The sequence below is a fragment of the Loxodonta africana genome, chromosome 16, assembly GCF_030014295.1.
Source record: "Loxodonta africana isolate mLoxAfr1 chromosome 16, mLoxAfr1.hap2, whole genome shotgun sequence".
Lineage (NCBI taxonomy): Eukaryota > Metazoa > Chordata > Mammalia > Proboscidea > Elephantidae > Loxodonta > Loxodonta africana.
The window spans coordinates 42,516,426-42,543,164 of record NC_087357.1 but is presented as its reverse complement, the minus strand read 5'-3'; the positions used below and the strand labels follow the sequence as shown (position 1 = coordinate 42,543,164).

Below are 26,739 nucleotides of genomic sequence, written 5' to 3'. Positions count from 1 at the left end.
TTCGCTTAGCACTTGATGCAGATGATCATGGCTTTTTGGAAACAATAAAATCAAACCTTACAAACAGATACAGAGAAGGTAACATGGAAAAAGGAAGAGTATTTTTTCCACTACTCGTCTGTCAGTTTGCATTACTGCGGTAGCTTGCGTGTTGCTGTGATGCTGGAAACTATGTCACCGGCATTTCAAATGCCAGCAGGGCACCCATGGTAGATCATGGCTGAAAGCAGAGAATACCAGCAAAAAGTTTACCTGTGTTTTATTGATTATGCAAAGACGTTTGACTGTGTGGATCATAACAAATTATGGATAACATTGCGAAGAATGGGGATTCCAGGACACTTAATGTGCTCATGTGGAACCTGTACATAGACCAAGAGGCAGTCGTTTGAACAGAGTAAGGGGATACTGCATGGTTTAAAATCAGGAAAGGTGTGTGTCAGGGTTGTATCCTTCAGTCATACTTATTCAACCTGTTTTGTTCAGTTGTAAATAGGGTCGCTGTGAGTCAGAACCGACTCGGCCTCACCTAATAACAATTACTTTTTTCAGGAGCGTAGAAACTACAAGCGACTTTATATTCTTGATATCTAGTATTTAATATGCTATTATTTATAAAAGGGAAAAAAATTAATATGATGCCAAATTTTGGTCTGCATAAATACAGGGCATTATTTCAAAACTATCCTCATCCATAAACATTTATTAAGTACCAACCATATTTAGGGAACAGTGTCAAGCACAAGAGACAACTATCCTCAAATAACTTATCTCCAACTGAAGAATTAGGACTTACAGAAAAGTCAGGAAGAATGCAAGTAGCAGAAGTAGAGGAAAACATTGCCTGAAAGACCACTGGACAAGCAAAGCTTCCTGGAAGGTATAAGGCTTGAACTAGTGAAATAAAGATAGGCCTTAGATAAATAGATGAGGGGAAGGGTGACAATATTTGCAACGGCCAGACAGTGGAAAAGCACATGGATTGTCTAGGGCAAGGTGAGTTGGGAAAAACTGAGAGTAGGTATGATAAGAGGCAGCTAAGGCTGGTGAAACAGGAGCTGGGGACCCTGAATGGGAACCCTGAGGGTAACATGGACAAAGTAGCATTTCAGAAAGGTGAAGCAGTAAAAATGGGAAGGGAGGGAAGAGTCCTGAGAAAGTTGAGGAAGAATATTGACAAGATTTGGTGACTGATGAGTGTTAAGAAGTGAAGAGGCCAGTCCTTGATGGGTACCCTCCAGATTGTATCTAGTTTTCACTTTAAAAAGTCCATTTCCTATCTCTTCCTGACAATGATTGTTTTTCTAGCAACATGAAAAAAAAAAAAAAAAAGTATGGTACAAAATGATTTCTAGTAATAGTATTTTCTGTATTTCAAAATTTATTTAAAAAATAAGAAAGGTAAAATATTTTAAGTAGTATTTATTTCCACGTTAAAGAATAATCAACTACGTGTTTTTCCTCACCACGATGATGAAATGCAAAACTGACTATATGATTCCATCATGAAAGAAGGTTTCAATGGTAACTCAAATATACATTTACTCAACAAATATTTACTGTGGAATGCATAATAAAATACTATGAACTTAATATCATTATCTTCTCTCCAAGACTCATCTCTGAAGTTGGACAAGATTGGTTTTATTACCTCATAATTTACAGATGAGGATATCAGACCTAAATCATAAAGCAGTGATTACAGCCTAGTTGTTTGACCCTAAATCCCAAACTCTCTACACTATATTAGATTTACCTTATCTACTTCACAATATTATCAAATTACACATATGAAAATACTTTAGAAAGGTTATGTGCATCACACAAAACAGAGTTATCTTGTTTGAGTGTGACAGGAGAAAATCATGGTTTTATGGAGACTAAAGCCTATGCAATTTTGGGATCCCTTTTTAAGAAAAAAGAACACAAAAATTAGTTAAAGACCTTGAGAGGGGCCCATTCAAACGAGCACCCCTCAAACTTAAACCTCATTTAGCTGAAGGGTAAATCTACTTGTGAGTGTAACACAAAAAAAATATTCACCTGCTAACTTATTAAGATCAAGAATCACCCTGCAAACTTTCCTCTACCTTCTGGGTAATTTGAAAAGAACACAGTGAATACAGGGCAGAAAAATACACTTTGACCTTTATTTCCTCAAGTTCATTCACGATAGCCACATAAGCAAAAATTCCTAGTAGTAATAGTCTTTGCCATGTCTTTATTAGAATTAAAAGAAAGATTACCAACTAACAGCAAAAAGTAATTATAATAAAAAGTGATAAGAGAATTATTTTCTAAAATAATTAAGCTAGACTGTCAAACCATACAATAATTATTGCTTTATACACAGGTGTGTATAAACACTCACACACTCATACTTACAATTTGGCAAGCAAAAGATCTCATTAAAAAAAAAAAAAATTTACCTCGTCTTCGCCCATAGCTCCTGGCTGCATGTAAACACAGAAGAAAACCATGGGTATATGTATCAAAATGGAGAATTTAGAAATAAAAAAAAATTCACACAAACCTTTTCTAAGTATTCTCAGAATTCATTAATCTGGAGGTGTTGTTCAACTTGACTGCAGACATATATTCAAAAAACCTTTATAAATACAAGTTAAATAACAATCTTACAGAGAAATTCAACTGGCTGTGGTAGCCACTGATACAGTGGCTTCAGATGCACGAGTCTTATAAGGATTTATATTGGGGCCCACTATATATATCAGGTACAAATAGAGCTCTTCTTAAAAAAAAGTTCCTGAATTATAAATCTTCATTTGTTCTTTATATTACAATCAAACATCACTTAAAAAAAATTAGTTATTTAGAACTAATAACTGTAGCATGTGGTGGTCATTCTGAATTTTTTAACACTCATGCTTCACATAGTCCTCCGGAAAGATATATATAAAAATTTACATTTAGCTAGCTGTGGTTTTATAGAATGTGTTTCTGTAAAGTTCTCAGTAAAGTTTCTCTTATTACCCCCATTTATCCCATTTAATATCACAGATGGGGGAAAACAGGATCTTTCTCATCTAGAAAGTGAACTTTGAAAAAATAGAAAGGGTAAGATGTTGGGTCCATCCAGGTCATGCTAAAGAATGTAGTGCTTTGAAGGTTTTTTCCCTCTCTAAAACTCAAGGCTCACAGAAGCACTGTTACAATGTTTAATACAGCTGGACTGTAGTATCTATTGCTAGGAGATTCTGTCAACTAAAATGATTTTCAGAGTGGAAAATTTCTCAAATCTGAAAACTCGGGTTCCATAAAAATAAATAAGACTTCTCTTTAATCCATTTTTTAAAGCATGAAATATCATAAAATTAGCTCATATTGAAAAGAAAGGCTAATTTAGGGTTACATTTGTAGTATAAAGTATTAAAAGAAAATTATTTCTCCCCTAGGGAAAAAACTCAGGCTTTTCAGCCAGATAGTTGAAATAACATTTGGCCAGTTTAATCTTCTACTGCTTTCTACTTTTCTTTAGACATCATACTCATCCTTGCCTTCACACATTTGACCTCTTTAATTTATCATACTCAAATACTAAAAAGGAATTTTCAGTTCAAGCCTAGTTTCTCCCTAACTCCTTCTCCCATCACCTCAATGAAAAAAAAGGACTTTCTGAATTTATATCGTACTTGCTGTTTACATCATTTACAAAAGAGATACATTCTTAAAAAAAAAATTTTAAGGGACCTTTTTTACTATTTGGGACCTGGGATCCCTCTCCCCACAAAGAATATAATAAATTGTGATTAATTTCCCAGTTTAGCCCCAAAAGTTTGCTTCATCCATGGTAATAGCGGTTGCTATGGATTGAGCTGTGTACACCCAAAATATGTTATAAATCCTAACCTCTATGCCTGTGGTTATAATGCCACTGAGAATGGGTCATCTTTGTTATGTTAATGAGACAAGATTAATGTAGGGTGTGTCTTGAGTCAATCTCTTTTGGGATATGAAAGAGATTAAACAAGCAAGGGAGAGAAGCAGAGATGGGGGAAAAGAGACTCCAAGCCACATGAAGACTGCCGAGGAACAGAAGCTCAAAGGGACAAGGCACTTCCTCTAGAGCCGACAGAGGGAGATTTCTAGCCTCCTGAACTGTGAGAAAATTTCGGTTTGTTAAAGTCACCCATTTGTGGTATTTCTGTACAGCAGCACTAGATAACTAAGATATGGGTGAATTAATACTAATACAAAAAAAAATAGATAACACTTAAACCAGAAAAAACCTTGCCATTGAGTAGACTGGCAACCCTAAAGGACAGAATAGAACTGCCCCATAGGGTTTCCAAGCAGCGCCTAGTGGATTTAAACTGCCAAACTTTTGGTTAGCAGCCAGAGCTTTTAACCACTATGCCACCAGGGTTTCCAGATAACGCTTAAAAAGAGACAAAATAGGTTCTGACATCCTATCGCTTATCTCTTTCCCACATCTTGCTCCTTCCCTCCACCCCCAATGATGTCATGCTGCCTAACACCCCCACTGCAAAACCTCTATTTAGAGAGAAAATAAAATGTCCTGAATTTCAAAATTATTCATTTCTCTCCCAAACAACAAATTCCTATTCTTTTATTATATCCGACTTCTGGCCAAATACTCAACGAAAAATAATCTGATTGCAAAGCTAAGGTACAAATGACTCATGGGATCTTCACACCCCTGGAGGGTAAATGAGAATGCTGTTCACTAAAGTCTTCAACTGCTAAACATTCAGGCAATACAGAAGGTGAAGTTAATAGATTCAGACAGGCCTGGGAGTTGGGGGAGGCGGGTGCATCCTGAATTGGCGAGAGGGCATGAGTTGTCAAAGACCTACTTGGGAGTTTTAATCAAAGATTTCTTAAACAGTTCATGACTTTTATAGAGTCTTCTCTTTACCCACCTCTGAACAAAGACAATAAATGGGTTCATGACAGCCTCAGGACTCTGAGACCACAGAGACAGGATGGCATATGGAAGAGAAAGTCATTTTAAAGTAGTGATCCGATATGCCTCCATTTGTTTTCATCACTTGTTGAAGAATTTAATTATATGGTCCCTACCTTGGTCTTGATTTCAGTATTTTATTTATGATCCCTGCGGTGATTAATACTATAATAATAAAAAGAATCCGAAACCACTACCATCAAGTCGAGTCCAACTCATAGTGACCCTATAGGACAGAGTAGAACTGCCCCATAGGTTTTCCAAGGAACAACTGGTAGATTTGAACTGCCGACCTTTGGTTAGCAGCTGTAGCTCTTAACCATTGTGCCACCAGGGTTCCAAATAGTTAGCACTTGAGTGCTTATTGTTTGCCAGAAACAATTCAAAATGCTTACATGTATAAATATCATTTAATATAACCAACAAATTTATGATGTAGGTATTCTTGTTAGCCTCTTCTTACAGATGAGGAAAATAGGAACCAGAAAGGTAAAGTATCTTGCCCAAAATCACACAGGTAGGGAGCTGTAGACTTGGAATATGAATTCAAGCAGTCTGGCTCCAGAGTCTACACCTTTAACCACCTCATTATACTGTTCAATTCTTAGAGAATAAGGCCCACATCTTGTACTTCTTTAAATACCCTCTAACGCACCTGGCAGAATGCCCTGTACCAAGCTGGTACTCAATAAATATGGTTCATTAGCTGAGCGCACAATCAAGGAACGGAATAATACATGGTGTGGTGGCCTGTAGAATATAGGCCAACCCTGTTGGTGCTTTCAAATTTGATCAAATTGCTCATACGAGGGCTGTTTGCAAATACTCTCATTTGAAGCCAAACTCTTCCCTTAGGGAGAGGTAATGAAATGAATACCAAGTAGAGAAATTTGAGAGCACAAAAGTAGTGCTTTCCTCTGGGAACAAATACGACTTTCAAACAACAAAGAATATTGAATACATATATTTACATGAGCCAGCACAAAATGATCCCACAGAGAAAAAAGGGATGAATGTGAATAATTCCATCTATATAATACTTATGTTAGTATGAATTCACACCAGATATAACAAGACCTAACAGTCTTTTGAAGTCTTCTCTAATTCCTCCAAGCACTTTAACTCTTGATTTTTCAATTATCACTATCATTATAGATAAAATTGATCATTTCATATATACTAAATAATTCACATCCAATGAAAAATTACATATAATTTTTAGAGGTTAGGGTAGTGACTACTGCCCTTGGCTAGGGGTAGTAACTGGAAGGGATCTGAGGTGGGGGGTGGATTTAGGGTGCTGGTAATTGTTTTGCTCTAAATTTGGGTACTAGTTACATGGGTGTGTTCAATTTGTAATAATACATTGAGCTATAATATTTATTATTTGGTACTTTTTTGTGTATATGTTAAACTTCAATAAAAAATTATAAATATTTTAGATTAATTCACTGGGATAAAATAAGTTATAAAATTAGTACAGAAAATCCAAAATGTTAACATTTTTATAGCCCTTAAATCATGAATCGGGATAATCTAAAAGTGAAAAAATATTAAAGACTTATTTCCAATCTATCAGAATAAGCATTAAAAGGTACATGTATTTTACAGTGAGAAATGCAAGACTTATTCCAAAAATAAGTTTACAAGGTCAATGATTAGTATATTGTGAATGGTACTATCATGTTAATGGTACAGTGTTTGGTTACGCGTATGAGACAACAGCTGGTTGGACTTGGTTTTAAATGGCTAATCTCTTATGAAGATTAAGATTCCCCAAGAGCACATTATGCTCTGGCTTTAAAATCTAAGCTAATTCTTCTACTACATGGACGCATGCAAATTCGCTGAAGTTTATGAAGAGAAACTATTCTCTAAGCAAAGTAGTATCATATATAGAGATTCTACCATAGAGGTTCAAAACAAGCAAGACAGAAAGACAAATCTTTATTACCCCATGTTATGGACTGAATTGTGTCACCTGATTTAGGAGATAATATTGAAGCCATTATTCCCAGTCCTTGTGATCTAAGAGCCCGACTAAGCCCAGGTACTGATCATCAATGTGTTATCTTCAATATCCAATCAAAAGGAGGGAATGATTTAGGAGATAATATTGGAGCCATTATTCCCTGTCATTGAGCATAGAGAACATGACCCAGCTGGAGCTGAACTCACAGGAATCACAAGGACACATCAACTGGGCCCTGAGGTATAAAGACAATAGCTAGGACAATCCTGAAAGACATCTTTTAGAGAAACTGTCACATGAACTAATAAAACAGAGCACAAAAGACTTTCCACACTTATCTTTTCTATTAGCATTTTGTGAATAGAAGATTCGTTGGACCAGTGAAGGCCCTCCTGATTGTCTTTACTGAAACCTGTACCAATGATTGTTAAGAAAGACGATTCAAAATGTTGAATCATGGTGACTTAACAGTTTCTAGCCAATCTGTGAAAAGGTGAAGCTTTCAATGGTTTTGCCCATTTGTAATGTTACTATATACTGATGGTTTTGTAAGGTTCCGCAGACTCAGACAGACATGGCTATGGCAGCATGATTGTCCATTTTCCCACTCTTGTTTATTCTGTAATATTCCTTGGACTTAGGCAGACGTGGCTGTAGCAGCACTCTTGTCTGTTTCTCACTTTTGCCTTTTTGAATATACGCCGAATAAAAACTTTCTTTTTCTTTACTAAACTTTGTGATGTTTTTACCCTAGAACACCCCCAAAAATGTGAGTCAACTTGGCTAGGCCATGATTCCCAGTATTGTGTGATTGTCTACCGTTTTGTTATCTGATGTGATTTTCCTATGTGTTGTAAATCCTACCTCTATGATGTTTATGAGGCAGGATTAGAGGCAGTTATGTTAATGAGGCAGGACTCAATCTACAAGATTAGGCTGTGTTTTAAGTCAATCTCATTTGACATATAAAAGAGATAAGCAAGCAGAGAGACATGGGGACCTCATACCACCAAGAAAGTAGTGCCTGGAGCACAGTGTGTCTGTCCTTTGGATCCAGGGTCCCTGTGCTGAGAAGCTCCTAGTCTAGGGGAAGATTGATGACAAGGATCTTCCTCCAGAGCAGAGAGAGAAAGCCTTCCCCTGGAGCTGATGTCCTCAACTGGGACTTCTAGCCTACTAGACTCTGAGGGAATAGACTTCTGTTTGTTAAAGCCATCACTGGTGGTATTTCTGTTATAGCAGCACTAGGTGACTAAGACAACCTACAAGCATTTACTCCATTCACAGTAGGCGTTGGCCTCCATGCCCTAGAGAAAGGGTTACAGATGTCTATGTACCCTCACACCTGTGACTTGAGAGCATTCCACTGACAGTAATCACCACCTTACTTTTATTTCAGCAGCACATTGCTAAATGACGCAACTGACAAGAAAAAAAAGAGAAAGAAAGAAGGAAGGGCCAGGAGGGAGAAAAGGAGGGAACAAGGATAAAATCCTGAGAATTTTAATTACACTCCATGATCTGTTCAAATCAGGTCTGAAGTTGCCTACTACGGAGGTTTGTACCCAAATATCTGCATCTGTTTTCACCAAATCATTTCCTCTAAACCACTGTGCCAAAATCTCACAAGGTCACTTCCAGCTTTAGACAAATACTTAATCTCTAGACTCAGACAGCTAATACTTGCTAATCCTGCATTTCTCAGCCACTAAATAATGTAGGGAAATATACAAAGTGAAGAGAGGGTGAACAAAATGGATGCTGGCGTGCTTCCAAACCCAAGCCCAAACCCAGTGCCGTTGAGTCGATTCCGACTCATAGCGACCCTATAGGACAGAGTAGAACTGCCCCATAGAGTTTCCAAGGAGCGCCTGGCAGATTTGAACTGCCAACCCTTTGGTTAGCAGCCATAGCACTTAACCACTATGCCACCAGGGTTTCCGCTGCTGTGCTTAGGAGCCCCAGACCTTCTGTTAGCCCAAGACAGGAACCATTCCCAAAGCCAACTCTTCAGACAGGGACTGGACTGGACTATAAGATAGAAAATGATACTGGTGAGGAGTGAGCTTCTTGGCTCAAGTAGACACATGAGACTGTGAGCAGCTCCTGTCTGGAGGGGAGATAAGAAGGCAGAGGGGGACAGAAGCTGGCTGAATGAACACGGGAATACAGGGTGGAGAAAAGTGTACTGTCTCATTAGGGGGAGACCAACTAGGAGTATATAGCAAGGTGTACGAGCTCATCTGCTAACTGAAAGGTCGATGGTTCTAACCCACCAGCCACTCTGCAGAAGAAAAAGCCTGGTGGTCTGCTCCTGAAAAGATCACATCCCAGAATATCCTATGGGACAGTTCTACTCTGTCCTATAGGGTCGCTGTGAGTGGAAATCGACTGAACAGCACACAACAACAACAGAATGGGGGCTTCCAGGCAACTCTTGAGGGAGCAAGGGGCAGCGAAGAGGCTGGCTTGCAGAGCTAAAGGATATTTTCCAGGAAGGGACTAAGGTGGATTAGATATTGTCTAAGGATGTTATGGAAACCCTGGTGGTATAGTGGTTAAGAGCTACCACTGCTAACCAAAAGGTCAACAGCTCGAATCCACCAGGTGCTGCTTGAAAACCCTATAGGGCAGTTCTACTGTCCTATAGGGACACTATGAGTCAGAATTGACTCCATGGCAACAGGTTTGGTTTTTTTTGTTTGTTTGTTTTTGTTTAAGGCTGTTATGGGGCCCTGGCAGTGCAGTGGTTAAGAGCTCATCTGCTAACCAAAAGGTCAGCAGTCTGAATCCACCAGCTGCTTCTTGGAAACCTTATGGGGCAGTTCTACTCTGTCCTGCTTTTCATAGTCTCACTAAGATCTCCTTCCCTTCCCCCACTTCCTTCCTATCTCCCATTAATGAGGGCCTACTCAATGGGCCTGTTGACTGCATACAACAGCAACAACAACAACTCATTGGTCCAGGCATTGCGCTTGATGCCAGGAATCAACTGTGAATAAAAGCAAGTTTCTGTCCTCTTGAAGCATACAGTTAAAGAGAAACACCAACATAATTAATTACAAGTATGGTGAGTGCTATAAACTAGACCAGATTCTACTGCCTACACAAATGAAGAAAACAAATAGGGAAGTACACACAAACAAAAGTGGGTAATTTTTCAGTTTCCTGTGTCTTTTTTATTTGATTGGAAGCATCCAATTCCAGGCACTTTATACATATTCACACACAAAAGAAACTTCTTCCAAAATTCAATAAAGTAAGTCAAGATTATTTCCAACTTTACTTATTTATAATGCTCAACATCAGGCCATGTAGACCAGGTTTACCATTCTGTTTTTAGGAAAAGAGGATTTAATAAGTATTAACATACCATGGTCTGCCAGAAGAAAGAACAAATCTGTCTTGGAAGAAGTACAGCTAGAATGCTCCTCAGAAGCGAGGATGGCGAGACTTCGTTTCACATACTTTGGACATGTTATTAGGAGGGACTAGACCCTGGAGAAGGACATCACACTTCGTAGAGGGTCACTGAGAAAGAGGAAGACCCTCAACGAGATGGAATGACACAGTGGCTACAAACAATGGGCTCAAACATAGCAATGACTGTGAGGATGGCATAGGACTGGGCAGCATTTTGTTCCATTGTACATAGGGTCACTATGAGTTGGAACTGACCTGACAGCACCTGACAACAACAGAAGCAACAGGGCATGAACAAGGTGACAAGTAATATTAGAGAAAATATTTTTCCAAAGATACTAAATTTGTGTGTTTGTGTCACACTAGTATAAAACACAACGCTTAACAATTAAATATTTCAAGCAAAAGTTACTACACCTTAAACCAGGAGGCAGGAGGTTCTGCTCCTGACTGTCATGTCACCTGGGCAATTCACATAATCTCTGGAACCTTAACTTCCCCACGTGTAAAATGAGAAGATGTAAAACAAACGAACAAAACATCCCATAATGATGCTCTTAGATCCCTTACCATGTCCATGTAAGGGAACCATCCAGTATAGTTTGAAAATTGAGTACTGAAAAGTCACAAAACATCATTCTCTATTACTATTTTTCATTTTTTAATTAGCTACCATTTACAACGGATTCATACCACAATTGTGTACTAATTTTGTAAATCTATTCAGATAGAAATGACAACTCTGGATCTTGTCTTCAGAAAGTTCAAAACACTCTGGAAAACGCCTTTAATCTAGAAATCTCAAAATAATTCCTTTGCTATCTGTGATTACTCTGCTAAGAAATTCAACGGTAGCTATGAGATTTTTTAATATTTTAAATCAATCCCTCCCAGATTTTTAAGTTAATTCAGATATTTACTTTGCCCAGTAAGCAGTTTTACTTCCTAGACCAAGTGCAGGCTTACCCAATTATTTACTTATATCTACTCACAGTGAGCAGAAATACAATGTACTGTTCAAATTCTGGAAAATGACATTTGGAATTGTAGCAAACCTGGCCCAATGCCCATTTTGGCATAAAAGCATCATGTGTTCAGTTCCGTTTCTGCCACTTCCTCTCAGCTGAGCCTCTCCCCAAGGAGTTCACTCCCAGTAGAGAATAAAAGGGAGGCGGAGAGGAGGCTCTGCGACTACACAGGAGCGTCTATTCAACAAAAACGTTTATACCACTATCCTTCACATTTCCCCTTCTGATTCAATAAATGCACTGGCAGCCCTCAGTTCAAACAGAAATGCAAGCAAACTCTTCTAAAATATTTTCAAGGCACTGTTGTTGTTAGGTGCCATTGAGTTAGTTCCTACCCACAGGAACCTTATGATATGTACAAAAGAAAAAAACACTGCCCAGTCCTGTACCATCCTCACAACTGTTGCTATATTTGAGCCCATTGTTGCAGCCACTATATCAATCCACATCTTTGAGGGTCCTCCTCTTTTTTTTATTGTCTACCAAGCATGATGTCCTTCTCCATATATGATGACCAGTCCCTCCTGATAACATGTCCAAAGTGCATGAGATGAAGTCTTGCCATCCTTGCTTCTGAGGAGCATTCTGGCTGTATTTCTTCCAAGACAGATTTGTTTGTTCTTCCGGCAGTCCATGGTATGTTCAATATTCTTTGCCAACACCACAATTCAAAGGCATCAATTCTTCTTTCATCTTCCTTATTTATTTCCCAGCTTCCCTATGCATATGAAGCAACTGAAAATGCCATAGCTTGCGTCAAGTGCACCTTAGTCCTCAAAGTGACATCTTTGCTTTTTAACACTTTAAAGAGCTCTTTTGCAGCACATTTGCCCAATGCAATACATTGTTTGATTTCTTGACTGCTACTTCCATGAATGTTGATAGTGGATCAAAGTTAAATAAAATCCTGGACAACCTCAAACTTTTCTCTGTTTATCATGATGTTGCTTATTGGTGCAGTTGTGAGGATTTTTGTTTTCTTTATGTTAAGGTATAATCCATACCATAAGCTGTAGTCTTTGATCTTTATTAGTAAGTGCTTCAAATTCTCTTCACTTTTAGTAAGCAAGGTTGAGTCATCTGTATATTGCAGGTTGTTAATGAGTGTTCCTCCAATCCTGATGTCACATTGTTTTTCATATGGTCTAGATTCTCAGATTATTTGCTCAGCATACAGACTGAATAAGTATGGTGAAAGGATACAGCCTTGATGCATACCTTTCCTGATTTTAAACCACACAATATCCCCTTGTTCTGTTCGAACGACTGCCTCTTGGTCTACGTACAGGTTCCGCATGAGCACAATCAAGTGTTCTGGAATTCCCATTCTTCACAATATCATCCATAATTCGTTATGATCCACATAGTCAAATGCCTTTGCACAGTCATTAAATACAGGTACGACTGGTCTCAACGCAGCTGGAGCAAAGGAGAATGAAGAACACCAGAGACACAAGGTAATTATGAGCCAAAGAGACAGAAAGGGCCACATAAACCAGAGACTATATCAGCCTGAGACCAGAAGAACTAGATGGTGCCTGGCTACAACCGATGACCGCCCTGACAGGGAACACAACAGAGAACCCCTGAGGGAGCAGGAGAGCACTGGGATGCAGACCTCAAATTCTCATAAAAAGACCAGACTTAATGGTCTGACTGAGACTAGAAGGACCCTGGAGGTCATGGTCCCCAGACCTTCTGTTAGCCCAAGACAGGAACCATTCCCAAAGCCAACTCTTCAGACAGGGGTTGGATTGGACTATGGGATAGGAAATGATACTGGTGAGGAGTGAGCTTCTTGGATCAAGTAGACACATGAGACTATGTGGGCAGCTCCTGTCTAGATGGCAGATGAGAGGGCAGAGAGGGTCAGAAGCTGGCCAAATGGACATGAAAATAGAGAGTAGAAAGAAGGAGTGGGCTGTCTCATTAGGGTGAGAACAACTAGGAGTATATAGCAAGGTGTATATAAATTTTTATATGAGAGACTGACTTGATTTGTAAACTTTCACTTACAGCACAATAAAATTAAAAAATAAAATAAAATGCAGGTAAACATTTTCTGGTATTTTCTGCTTTCAGCCTACATCCATCTGACATCAGCAATGATAGCCCTCATTCCAACTCCTCTTCTGAATCCAGGTTGAATTTTTGGCAGTTCCCTGCTGATGTATTGCTGCAACTGTTTTTGAATTCTCTTCAGCAAAATTTTACTTATGTGTAATATTAATAATACTGTTCAATAATTTCTGCATTCTGTTGGATCACCTTTCTTTAGAATGGGCACAAATATGAATCTCCTCCAGTTGGTTGGTCAGGTAGCTGTCCTCCAAATTTCTTGGCATAGACAAATAAGAACTTCCAGCACTGCACCCATTTGTTGAGCCATATTAATTGGCATTCTGTCAATTTCTGGAGCCTTGTTTTCCACCAGTGCTGCCTTCAGTGCAGCTTGGAATTCTTCTTTCAATACCATCCATTCTTGATCATATGCTACCCCCTGAAACGGCTGAACATCGATCAATTCTTTGTGGTACACTGTGCGTATTTCTTGCATGTCTTTTGATGCTTCCTGTGCCGTTTAATATTTTTCCCATAGAATCCTTCAATCCTTCAGTAAGAGGAAAAATGTGGAAAATCACATAACCTAAAGGCCGAAGTGTCTTGGTGCATCAGCCATGTACAAGCTGTTTAATAATCAATGACCTCTGAGTTTCTCGAACAGGTAAATATCTTTAAAATTTTTTTTTAAGATATTAAAATTTTAAAGCTTCAAACTGTCCAAGTTTTATTCTAGGACTCCTCAATTTATCAATATTTTAGAAACTTTGGTAAAGAAGGGTAAGGGCAAACAATCCTCTCCCCCTGTTATGGCACTGTTTTTTTTTTCTGTTAGCGGGAAAGAGGGGAAGTGACACTTCAGATTTCTTACCCACCTCTTGTAATTTAGACTAGAATTCTGATTACAACCCAAAAGATCTCAGTAAAGAAAAGATGTGAAAATTTTTAATGTAAATACAATTAAACCTCTGTTACATTTCAAAGCTACTGTCTAAAAAAAAAAAATCACTCTCTAGCAGATCTTCTCTGAGTAAGATTATTCCGCTTTGAGGTGCAATGGATCACTTTTATATGGCCTGTCTAGCCATAGTCTTGTAACTCCCACCAAAAGATTGGGTGGGGCTAAGCAAATAAGGTGCTGTGGCCCATCACAGGGATTGGACAGCTTGCTGATAATGTGAGTAAAGTGCATGGCACCTTTGCTGGGGTGGGACCATGCAAATAAGGTATATGAAACCCTAATAAGGGGACTGATCAGTTTTGCCATCCCACTAGGCTTAAAAAAAAGCCAATCCCAGAGCAGAGAGGGATCTGACTACCACCAAGGAGAAGAGATGGGAACAACGCATATCATTTGGACGTGGGACCCTGCACTGAGACCCTTCTATACCTAGAAGACAGAGAAAGAAAGCTGTAACACCAGACACAGCAAGATGGCAAGAAGCAGTGGCAGAGAAATAGTGATAGCAGAGGCAGCAGAACCAGGAGACCAGCAGGAGACTGCATGATGAGCTTCCCGGCCCACAGAGTGAGAAGGCTCAGTGCCTTTGGGCAAGAGGCTTGCTGGCGAATGGGGTATCTTCAGGCACTTGTTGGTGGAGCTATGCTTGCTCACCCACACAGTAAGAGAGAGCTGAGCACCTTCAGGCTGAGGCTTACTGGTAGAGTGGAGTGCCTCTGGGCACTTACTGGCAAAGCTAAAGAGTTTCGTAACATCTGCCACAGTAGGGCAGAAACTGAGCCAAGGGGCCAGCCCACAGGCACAGCTGAGAAGAGGCTGTGTTAACTGATGAACTGTATCCTGAGTCCTTCTTGAACCTGAATTGTAACCTCTTCTTCCCTAAGAAACTCCATAACTGTGAATATTGTCTTCGAGTTCTGTGTGGCCACTGCAAGGAATTATCAAACCCAGTAGAGTGCTGTTGGACTGCTGGTGTGAGAACTGGTAAACAGGTTGGTAAGAAGAGCCATGTCTGACCTTGGCCTCATAGGAATCAGCCCTGTGCTGTTGACCTTGATCCTCCTTCCCCCTTGTGAAGTTAGAAGATACGCTCAGACCCCTTGGCCACGCCTTTTTACACCCTTACAACTCAAAGGTAGCAGTAAAAACACATTATTTGTACACGTACCTTATCTCATCTGAATCTCACACCAACAGTGAGGCAGTTAGAGTAAGTATCATAACTGCCCTCTTGTAGGTTTTTAAACTAAGGCTTACGGAAGTTCAGAAACTTGCTCAATCAGATATCATTCTTATCCCTTGATGACTCCTCTCTATGACCCAAGCCTTCACTTTTGCCCTCTGAAAAAAGTGGGACAATATTAACCATTACATCAAAAACTCCCTCCTCAAAGCTGTTATATTTTCTGTCACTACAGATTAGTTTTGGAGCCCTGGAAGCTCAGTGGTTAAGAGCTCAGCTGTAACCAAAAGGTCAGCAGTTTGAATCCACCCTCCACTCCTTGGAAACCCTATGGGACAGTTCCACTCTGTCCTATAGGGTCTCTATGAGTTGGAATCGACTCGATGGCAACAAGGTTTTTTTTTTTTTAGGTACAGATTATCACACATAAATTTTATAGTTTAGTATATAAATTTAAGACAATATAAACTAACGTAAACTCTATAATGGAGTCATTTAGTAAGTACTCTTTTTGTGGGGGGGATCTAGCATTTTCACTCAGCTAAGTATTTTGAAAGATATTCATGCTGCATTTTTTTTTTATAACTTTTATTAAGCTTCAAGTACATGCTGCATTTTATTGCTAAATAGCATTCTATAGTATGAATGTACCGCAATGTGTCAATCCATTCACCAGTTAATGGACATTTAGATTATTCACAGTTTTTTACTATTATGAATAATGCTGCTTTGAATATTCACATACAGGTCCTGGTGTGGACATACACTTCCATTTTTTCTCTTGGGTAAACTCCCAGAACTTCGGTCTCATATGGTACATGTATGTTTACCTTTTTAAGAAACTGCCAAACTCTTTACCAAAGTGTTATTCCATTTTGCATTCCAAACAGCAGTATGTGGCACTTTCAAAAGCGCCAGACACTGTGAGAGATACAGCAACTGGGAAGGGGCTGTGGGCCGCAGAGAAAGTGCATGTTCCAAAGTCAAGGGACAGAGGAAAGAAGCATCTCACCCAGAGAGAAAGATGCACATAAAAATGGATGGAAATGTACACCAGTACAGTCACTCTAGCCTATGAGATGAGTTGTAGGTGTGCTGCCTTAAGTCCCATCAGGAAAACATCTATCTAAATATAACCGATGTAAGATAACACGGTTTGGAAATCTAATACATAAAGAAGTTTTAAAAAGGCAGCAATAAAGCTGATGCGAACAATCACAATAGCATAACAGGAACATCATCTATGAATCAAGCACTATGCTTAACTTTACGAGATAATTTACATAATCCTTAGAACCATTTTATTGTTGTTGGGTACCTTTGAGTAGATTCCAACTGTAAGAGAACAAAACCCTGAACCTGATTGATACTATCCTTTAAGCCACTCTACTTCCTCTGTTTCTAACTTTGTACCATCAAGCAATTTTCTGATATTTATCTGTTTTCCCAAGCCCATTTCCTGCTCGGAAAAAGAGGAACTAACCAGTCAAAAACAATAAAGTAGTGATATTTGGCAGTGATATCTCAGAGTAAATTACAAGGCCAGCATTTTGGTTTCAAACATTAGTTTGGCCATAAATTTGGTTCACTTGACCAATCATAGAGGCAACAATATACTTCTGTGAAAGTCAATATAATAAAGGAAAATTCACCAAGCCAGGCATAAATCCCATGCAAGCCCGCAGCTGCAAAACTCAATTCCATATCTAGTTTAAAAAACAAAAACAACGCAACCCACAAGCTACTGTTAGTGTCAGAAAAATCTGGCTGATCCAGCTACTGCTATATATGTAGCTAGAAGCTTCCTCAACAACCTCTTTCCTCCTCCAGCATGAAAAATAAAAATATGCGATATAAATATCCTAGTGTTTTTGGTGTGAGGGTAAGAGGATGAAAGAGTAATAGGTGCAATTATTAAAAAAGTTAAGAAATCATGTAATATTAAGCCATATTATCAGTTTTAATGGAAGGGAGTATACTGTTTCATAACTTTATTTTGGAAATATTGACAAGCAGCAGGTCTTATTGATGGATCAGAGTTTCTTTCCTCCACCTCCTTTTCTATATTTCACGATACTTGAGGACCTAATATTTTGGGGAAAAGTAAAAACCTAGATGTGTTTCTTAGGTTCCTCTCCAAAGGTTGGCTCGCTAATTCTCACTAGATTTATGGTCTTGAACAAAAAATAAAATCAGTATACCCTTTGGCTTTACGTAAACCTTGTCAGTCTTTCCATGCTATAAATATCCATGAGTTTACTGGAAACTCCTGTTTGTTTTCTATAGTTGGTATACTATCCTCCTCTCCCTAGCTCCATTTTCGGTCAGCAGTACTGATTCTTGGAGGAAAGTACGGCTGGAAGGTATACACTAAGAACACCAAGAAACAGGGAAGTGGCCTGCTCAAAACTTGGAAGTAGTATTGAGAATTGAAAAAGCCCATCATGACACCTCTATCTTTCTCATAAGGTCAGGAGGAGAATGCTGAGAACATGGTACCTTCAGGGGAGATTCGGATTTTGGTGAAGTCAGGGAAGTAAAAGAAGGATGGAAGACACAGTGAATGGCAGGTTTATGTACAGAGTTAGGAAGCATAGATTTTGCATAGCAAAAAAGGGTAAGAAAGAAGGAACTACAACTGACTTGTTTTCTTTTTCAAAAAATTTAAGCATTCCTTCAATTCTCTTTAATTTTCTTAGCTTGTCACTTCTGAAAATAGAGTTCAACTTCAGTCCTGTCCATCCAATCATCACAAAATCTAAATTAATAAAGTTCTAGTGGTCTGTGACTTCATCTCAATTATTCCTAGACAAAGGTTGAGAAAAAGGCAGGACAGACCAGTCTTAGGACAATAACTGCTGGGCTGAGAGATAATACATATACAAAGGAAGACCAAAAATACATAGGTGTGTTTGTGTTTGTTATTTATATGAGTCACCAGATGGGCTAGTCTCAACTATACAAGAGAGAAAAAAGCTTCATCATAACCAATTTGCCAAAACCTGCAGACCTGGCAAGTACCTGTCCAGGGGGCTATTTTGTTCATTCTGATCATCTCAAACTGTAATCAACTTTGAAGGAAAACTGATTATAAGTCAGCAAATATCAACTCTAGTTGGTTATTGTTTTTTTTTTTTTTTCTTTTTTGTTTGTTCTGTTTATTTATTTTGAGGCACCTACAGGGTTCTTTCATCTCAGGCAGCACTCAGAATCATTTGAAAACAGATGCACTATGACATTTGCCATAATGTTGCAAATATGTATAACTTATGAACATTTGATATAGATATTGACAAAATTACCCTTTTGGTACTTTTAAAAATATTACAGACTCACAGAATCTTCATACTGAAAGCAACTTTAAGATTATCTAATTCAGGCCTCTTCTCTCACAGATGAGGAAACTGAGGCTAAAAGGGGAATTTAAGCAACATGCACAAAGTAGAAAGAATATAAATGAAATCTGTTATTTAAAAGCAGAGAATTAAAGAAAGAGAATCAAAGAAAAGCAGAGAATCAATATCTTTTAAAAAGAAAAATGTCTTTTAGCTTCCTTTTTATGCAGAAAATCACAAATTATATCCTCTCCCTCTTGCAGAAAAAAACTTAAACCATGTCAGATGATGTCATTTTTTAAATACGCATTTATTCCCTTCAGGCAGACACACTACCACACTATTCTTTCCTTTTAGAGTCAACCCTCTAAATCCCATCATGTAACTAAAGTTTTTTCACAATATAATTATTGGGGAAGCTCGGCAGGTTAAGCATGTTCATTAACCCCCACCCCAATCTACCTACTTCTAGAAAAAAAAATTTGTTGTTGAGTGTTGTTAAGTCAATTCCAATTCATATGAACCCCACGTAACAGAGTAGAACTGCTCCAAAGGGTTTTCTGCTTGTGATCTTTACGGAAGCTGATCATCAGGTCTTTCTCCCACACAGCCACTGGGTGGGTTCAAACCATCAACCTTTCAGTTAGCAGCTGAACACTTAACTCTTTGTGCCACCAGGGTGCCTTTGAAAAATTAAAGGTAGCATAATCTAAAGGTAAAGTGACTTCTCTTTTAGAAATTATAAAATAAATACAGGAGTATAGTATGAAATTTTTATTGTCTCCAAGACACTCCAAAAAAAGATCTACTAGCTATTTAGAAAAAATTACACGTGCAGTGGATTGGGACCTGCATTATCAAGCACTGCCAGTCAGTGATTCTCAGCAGTGCTCAATGGTAGGTAGGCAGGCTGCATTCTCGGACCTAAAGAAATGCAGAATATATATTTTTGAGGTAACCTAAAATTTTCCCTAAAGAACACCAATGGAATTTCCAACATCCTTACTCAAATAAAGAGAAAAAGGATAAAACTGCACACAATCCTAGATTTAACCAGTATGTCTCCCATATGTATGGAGAGTCAGCTTATATATCTGGGAGAATGAGAGTGGATAACCTGTTATCATTCATTTGATAGAAGACAAAACTTAAATCCTGAGAGATTCAAAGGCCTGTAAAGGTCCTTTGAGAACCAATAATTTCCACTTAGAAACTGCTCTTCCCCAAAGTCATTTCATCCAAAGACACTAGGAAGGAGAGTTGATGCCAGCCCAGTACATATTTCTTCCTGTATTAATATAATGAATTTCTGTTTAACAAATCTGTCTTGCTCCAGAACTTGATCCAACAATGATACTGATAAAATGGTTTCTAAGCTCCCAAACTGTTGACACCTGCACTACACAAGCTGCACTAATGGAACACTCTGGACATCCTGTTTGAAATACCTAATGCTACCTACCACATTGAGAAAATTCTGTATTATGTATAAATAAGTTTATTTAGTCATTGATATTCTTCACTCCCTCCTTCTGTCACTTCTGTCACTTCACCTCCCTCCGTCCTTTCCTTGCCCCAATGGTTGGCAAATACCTTCTGTAAAGGGCCAGACAATAAATAGTTTAGACTTTATGGGCTTTGCTACTGTGGCACAAAGGCAGTTACCATTGGGAAAAAAAAGTAGTCATAGGCAATATGAAAATGAATAGGTATGGCTTGTGTTCCAATAAAACTTTACTTACAAAAACAGGCAACAGGCCAGGTTGGGCCTGTGGAGCCATAGTTTGCCAATTCCTGGTAGTTATAATGCCACAATTCTCAAACTTTAGCCTGCATCAATATTACCTATAGGACTTGTTAACACACAGATTTCTGGGTGCCCACCTATAAAATGATTAATTCAGTAGGTCTAGAGTAAGGTCTGAGAATTTGCTTTTTTTAACAAATTCTCCAAGTGATGCTGATGTTGCTGTTCCAGGGACACTTGGAGAACCACTCGTATAAAGTAATGGTCTACACTGATCTCATGGAAGGTTGAAACGTAATAAACACTGAAGAAAGTAGAAACCAAATAAAATAAAAAGAAAGTGAAAACCACATTTCATATAAAGACTTACTGTTAAGTGCCATAATATTATCTGTTCCTGGATGATGGAAATTTATCCCCATGCGTCCTAAAAAATAAAATAATTTTATTTTAAGCACAAAGAAAAGAACTTTTAACTCAGTCATTTCAAGTACATTGTAAAATACAAACATTACAAAAAGCTAAAACAGATTAATCTATAACAATGTTATCAAGGCCAAACAGTTAAAACAGTTTTTAAATTAAGTCATACAACACACACGTAAAAAGTCTCAAAACAAAGCCAAAGTCTCAACAAATAAATGAAACAAAAAGAAAAGAAGCTTTCATTAGAATAGTCTGAAATTTTAACACATCTCCCACATTCCAATATAAACATGCCAACTCTCTGAACTAAGCATCTTATTTAAACAACCATTCATACTGCCCTTCAAGTTCATGCAGCAAAAAATGACCTCACAGGGAACAGGAAAGCCAGTAATAGGGATCCCATGGTTGAGAGGGGAGAGTGTTGACATGTTGTAGGGTTGTTAACCGGTGTCATAAAACAATATGTGTAACTGTTTAATGAGAAACCAGTTTGTTCTGTAAACCTTCATCTTAAGTACAAAAAAAAAAAAAAAAGACCTTAAAGAAGTACATAAATTTGAAGTTTAGAGTGAATAAAAAGATTTTATCATGGCTCAAAAATCCAACACAATTACCAGAATGGCAACTGGAGAAAAGATGGTAAAATTTATATAACATACCTAGTGGAGAACAATGACTGGCCTAAAAATCTAGGGTTCTTATGCTGGTCCTACTGCTAACTAGTTCTACAACCTTGGGCATGGCCCTCTACAGAAAATGTCTGCCAACCCCCGGTCTATAATATAAGTCTGGATGAGATGTTTCAACTAATCTCCTCTAGGGTTAGGAGTAGAAGATGCACAAAGTTGGTACCTTTTTTCATCAGTTATCTGAGACAAGGAGGCGGGTGTATGAAAAGAAAAATGAAACAGAGAGAGTCTCATATGAAAAAAAAAAAAAAACTACCGTACTTAGTAAGCTTTCTTGACCAATTCCTTAAAAAAAAAGTTATTGAAACAATGCTTTTGTGTGAAGCTAGTGTCTATGAACTTGGCTCTGCCAGGCTTTCATGTCCAATTGTGACAAGGATTATCATGAAATTCTCAGAAAAATGTGAAACTTATTTCCCTACCATTATTTAAATAACAAATAAATGGCATTAGTATTTGGGGAAGAGTGGTGCAGAAAGAGCTGGAAATAAGGTAGAAGTGACTGACTTTTACAACAGTCATATGTAATTTCAAAAAGGTCATTTAATCACTTGGTATTAATCTGCTACGGAGGGCTGGCGGTGGACAGCATTACCAAGCTGTTCTGGCCCAAAAGAGAAGCATCACAGCAGACAAAATAGAGCGTTTGCCTCAAATAAAAAGGAGAAATCATGAATTCCTAGTCAAATCTAATATCTGTCTAAACAAGGCCATTCTAATCTCTTAAGGATCCTCAGGTCACAGTAATTTAAATGATTCCGTGAAAGGTCACTTTATATTAAGGACAGGGAAAAAAAATTCCTGAAAAGTGCAAGGCCACTTGTATTGGGAGTGGTGGTGGGGGGTATATTTAAAGAATGGAAAAATGACCAACAATTTATGAATTCTGATGCAACTGATCTAATTTTACCACGAAGTATTATAGGGCTTTTAATAAAAATTATTTAATAAAAATTAGTTTTTATTATTTTAAGCCTCCTTATTGGAAGGACTGCCAACTGACAAGTTGGCAGTTCAAAACCACCAGCAGCTCCTTGGGAGAAAGATGTGGCAGTCTGCTTCCACAAACATCTACAGCCTTGGAAACCCTAGGGGGTCACTATGAGTCGGAATTAACTCAATGGCAGTGGGTTTATTAGAAGGAAGACAGTATATCTATCTCTAGTTTTATGGAGATTATTCTGCTAGTATTTGAAATACAGTAAAATTATTTCTTAGAATATATTTTAAATAGAAAAATTATCATATTAGGAAAGAATCCTCTCCTAAAAAATAAAATTCCCTGTTTTATTTTTATGGATTTCACAGACCTTTTCATATTTACTAGAAGCTAAGTTTCAAAAACTATCGCATTGCTTAACAACAATGTATCTACATATGTAATTTTTCTATGCGCTTTTCCTTTTTTCTAGCTCCTAAGTCATTCTTTTAAGTCATTTTTAGAGTCCCTGAAAATTATAGTCTACACCATACATAATGAGTACCATCTTCTACCATCACCTTCATCAGAACTTAATATAGGAAAATTTGTTACCCGAACATGGTTTTAACTCAATAGAGAGAATTTACATTCTGCTCTCAATTAGCTATATCAGTATTCTCTCCTTTGTTTTCAAATAATGAAGATCTTATTTGAATTCATTATCACCAAGTTCAAACATCTATGAGGACTGAATGTGATTTACTCTAAATCAGCTTTCATCATATTGTGAAGTATTTGAATTTAACAGTAAATAGCCATCAAGAGTTTAAAATCACTGTCTATCAGAACTAAAAGAAATGGCATATTCAAAAGGTCTCATCAATATTTAACCAGGGAATATCAGAAGAGGGTATAATTTCTAAAAAGTTAGGAATCTCCCCTAAACATTCTAGATTCATAAAAGGTAATACAAGGAAACCAAAGAAGTTCAAATTAAGCTTATCCTCATTCAAGTTTCTGTATCTACAACACTTAAAGAACTATGCAGTTTATAACTACTACATCATATAATAATATTTGTATGGTTCTGAAACTACTTATTTTCCCAAACTTAAAGGGGTGCCCCTCTCAGTACATTGATCCTTCTTTCCCCTTTCCATGAGGTCTTAGGACTTTTCAGCCTGGGAAGATGAAACTAAAGGAAGCTTGGTCATTTTCTAATTATTGCCCTCTATTATTTTTTATCCCACACCAATTACTTCCAACCCAGTCTTACTTATGCAGCAAAACAAGAGCCTTGGCAGTGTTTTTGCAGATGAATGCTTCACTACTTGCTGAAAAGCAGGGAGCCTTTTACCTTTCCTGATGGTTCTCTCTAATTCTTTTGGCCTCTTTCACCAGAGGCATCAACAAAAGATTTTATAAGAAATTCTAGGTCAACACCAGATCCATCAGAGCCAACTATCTAAATATAATTTTTTTCCAAATAAATGCCTCTTCCCCCACCCCCACACTTTTTTTTTTTTTTTTTAGTAAAATCATTTATGGCTTCTTTAAGCTAGTTTCTATGCCTCTTCAAAAACTGTGTAGAATATAAAATGCAATATTATCGACTCGATGGCACTAGGTTTTTTGGTTTCCATTGGAGAAAAATTAGACAATATGGAAGAATATAAAAAACAAGATCACCAGCTCAAAGATACCTGCCATTATCATTTTGATTGTAGTCTTCCAGATTAGGGAGTTTGTATGTGTAAAGGAGAAGCCCTGGTGGCTCTATGGTTAAGTGCTGCTAACCAAGCACTTAAACATTGAAAAAAGCTCCTCGGGAGGAGACCTGGCGATCTGCTGCTGTACAGATTAAAAAAAAAAATTTACAGACTAGAAAACCCTATGGGGCAGTTCTACTCTGTCACACCAGTCACTATGAGTCGAAAACTGACTCGGCAGCACCCAACAACAACAACAATGTGCAAAGGTTTCTTGTTTGAAATTTGAATTATTTTATATACATGTTTACATATATATATATTTTTTACTTAATATATTGTGTGTCTTAAGGTTAACAGCTGTTAGAGGATCTTGGAGGGGAGAGAAAATATTTAACAGCAAAGGAGAAGCTAATTCCAAATTCAGATGAGGCCGCTTCTTTTTTCTTCGTTTTGCCCAACAAATACTGCTGTTTAATCAGCTGTGAAAACAGAATCAAGTGTGTGACATCTGGTGATTTTTGTTAATGCAGTCTGGTGCTGCCAGCATGACATTTTGTCACCTGTCCATGGTCTGCTATTTTTAAATTGTTCTTGTCAGCTAGCTATCTTGTAAGTATAGTGTAAAATATAAGGTTTCGAAAACTGGAAGGCATACTTGGTTTTACTGAGTTAAATGATGCTATGGAAATCTGAGGCTGCGTCCCACTTTCTCCACCGCATGGGGCCTGATAAATGAGAGTGGGAGGTGATAGAGGGAGAGGCTTAAGAATAAAGTTACATATGGTTATTCAGACTGTAAAGTCTCATTAAGCTCAACTAACACCAGTATTGAAAAGGTTACTTATAAAAAACTACCTCTACTGCTATTCAAAGTTTCAGAGCCCAACTAAAACCTATGGTTTTATATATCCAGAATAAAAATTGGTATTTTTGTTAAATGGGGTATGAAAGTCACCTCCCCACTTCTGCAATATGTTATGAGATAGGGAAAAACTAATGTATTACCACCCCCTTTGCTCCAAAAGCCAAGTACTTTAGAGAGCTTCACATAACAGAATGTGAGTGCTGTGTTCCAAAAAGGATTATAGGTAAAATGCACATTCTACTGGATTCTATTTGCCACCAACTTTCTCTATAAACTTTGTGATACATTCGAGATGTAATATTATATATAATAATACAGTAAAATGTTTTATTTAAATCCCTTTTAAGGAAAAATGATAAAACTTTGGTACTATAATATTCTAAATACATTCCAAATTACCCATAAACAAAAGCTGTGCCCTTTGGCCTAAGGTCAAATCCTAGTTTCTTCATGTACCAGTAGAGGATAATTTTCAGCAAGTAATTCCTTTTTGCCTGATTTTTCTCATTCCAGGTTGCACTCCAGACCAATTAAATCGTTAATTTCTGAAGGTAGTACCCAGGTACAATCTTTTTCTTTCAAAACTATATGTGATTACAGTACAATGTCACATTTAAAGGATTATCTGGCAAATTAATGGAAAAATAAAAAATACATATATAAAAAAAATCAATTTCTATCTACTGTCCCCCCCTCCCTCAAAGATGTATAGGACAAGAATAAACACTTCTTGATGACTCAGAGCCTGTCTCCTAACAGTCTGTGGAATCTGTTAACTTACACTAGACACACTGATGTGGGCTGAAGGGAAGGAACACAAAGTAAACTGAATCAACAATTCAAGCTACAAAAGTAAATAAAGGGACAGTTTACTTTTCTGGAACAGACAAGTAAACAAATGTAACGAAGGTACACTTTTTCTAAAACAAGGGGAATTCAACATTCCACAAAAAGGGGCTGATTTTGTGAAAGGCCCCATAATACTAAATTTATATTGTGATGAATAATGAAAAATGCCTCTGTAACACCAAAAAAGTGGCATTATCCCTTCCAAACTTCCTGTCAATTTAAATGTTTTAAAGCACCATTACTGGAACATAGTTAATTTTTCACACCCTTTCAGTATATACTTGAAAAGCAAACTCATCAATATCAGTCCTCAACTGACACCTGCTCTTTTCGTTTTTCAAATCTCAGTTTCATGAATGGTGAAGGAAGAGAAAATTCAAATATATTAAAAAAAAAAAAAAAAGTTTCATCAGGTTCTACCCCCAAGTAGTCAGCCAGGTCTTCTCTTGTGTTGTAAGAGGAAGACTGTATGGGATGAGGGAGAGGGTCTTGCCAAGATGCCTGCCACACGGTGTACTGTGGTTGGTATTTCCTTATCAATCTTCTCTCTCATCCCTTTGTCCTCTCTGAATATTAATCCTAAGGAAGAGTATGATTAATCAGACCTAACGGCTC

General features: G+C 37.7%; 1 protein-coding gene across 6 annotated transcripts in view; it reads right to left on the bottom strand.

Moving 5' to 3' along the window:
• CPEB3 (cytoplasmic polyadenylation element binding protein 3) overlaps positions 1-26,739 on the bottom strand; it is a 218,800-nt gene that overhangs the window by 96,988 nt on the left and 95,073 nt on the right. For all 6 annotated transcript variants that reach the window (XM_023546925.2, XM_064269571.1, XM_064269572.1 and 3 more), the window contains one exon: positions 21,029-21,085. In XM_023546925.2, the coding sequence (XP_023402693.1) occupies positions 21,029-21,085 (57 nt within the window). The remainder of the gene's footprint in view (positions 1-21,028; positions 21,086-26,739) is intronic.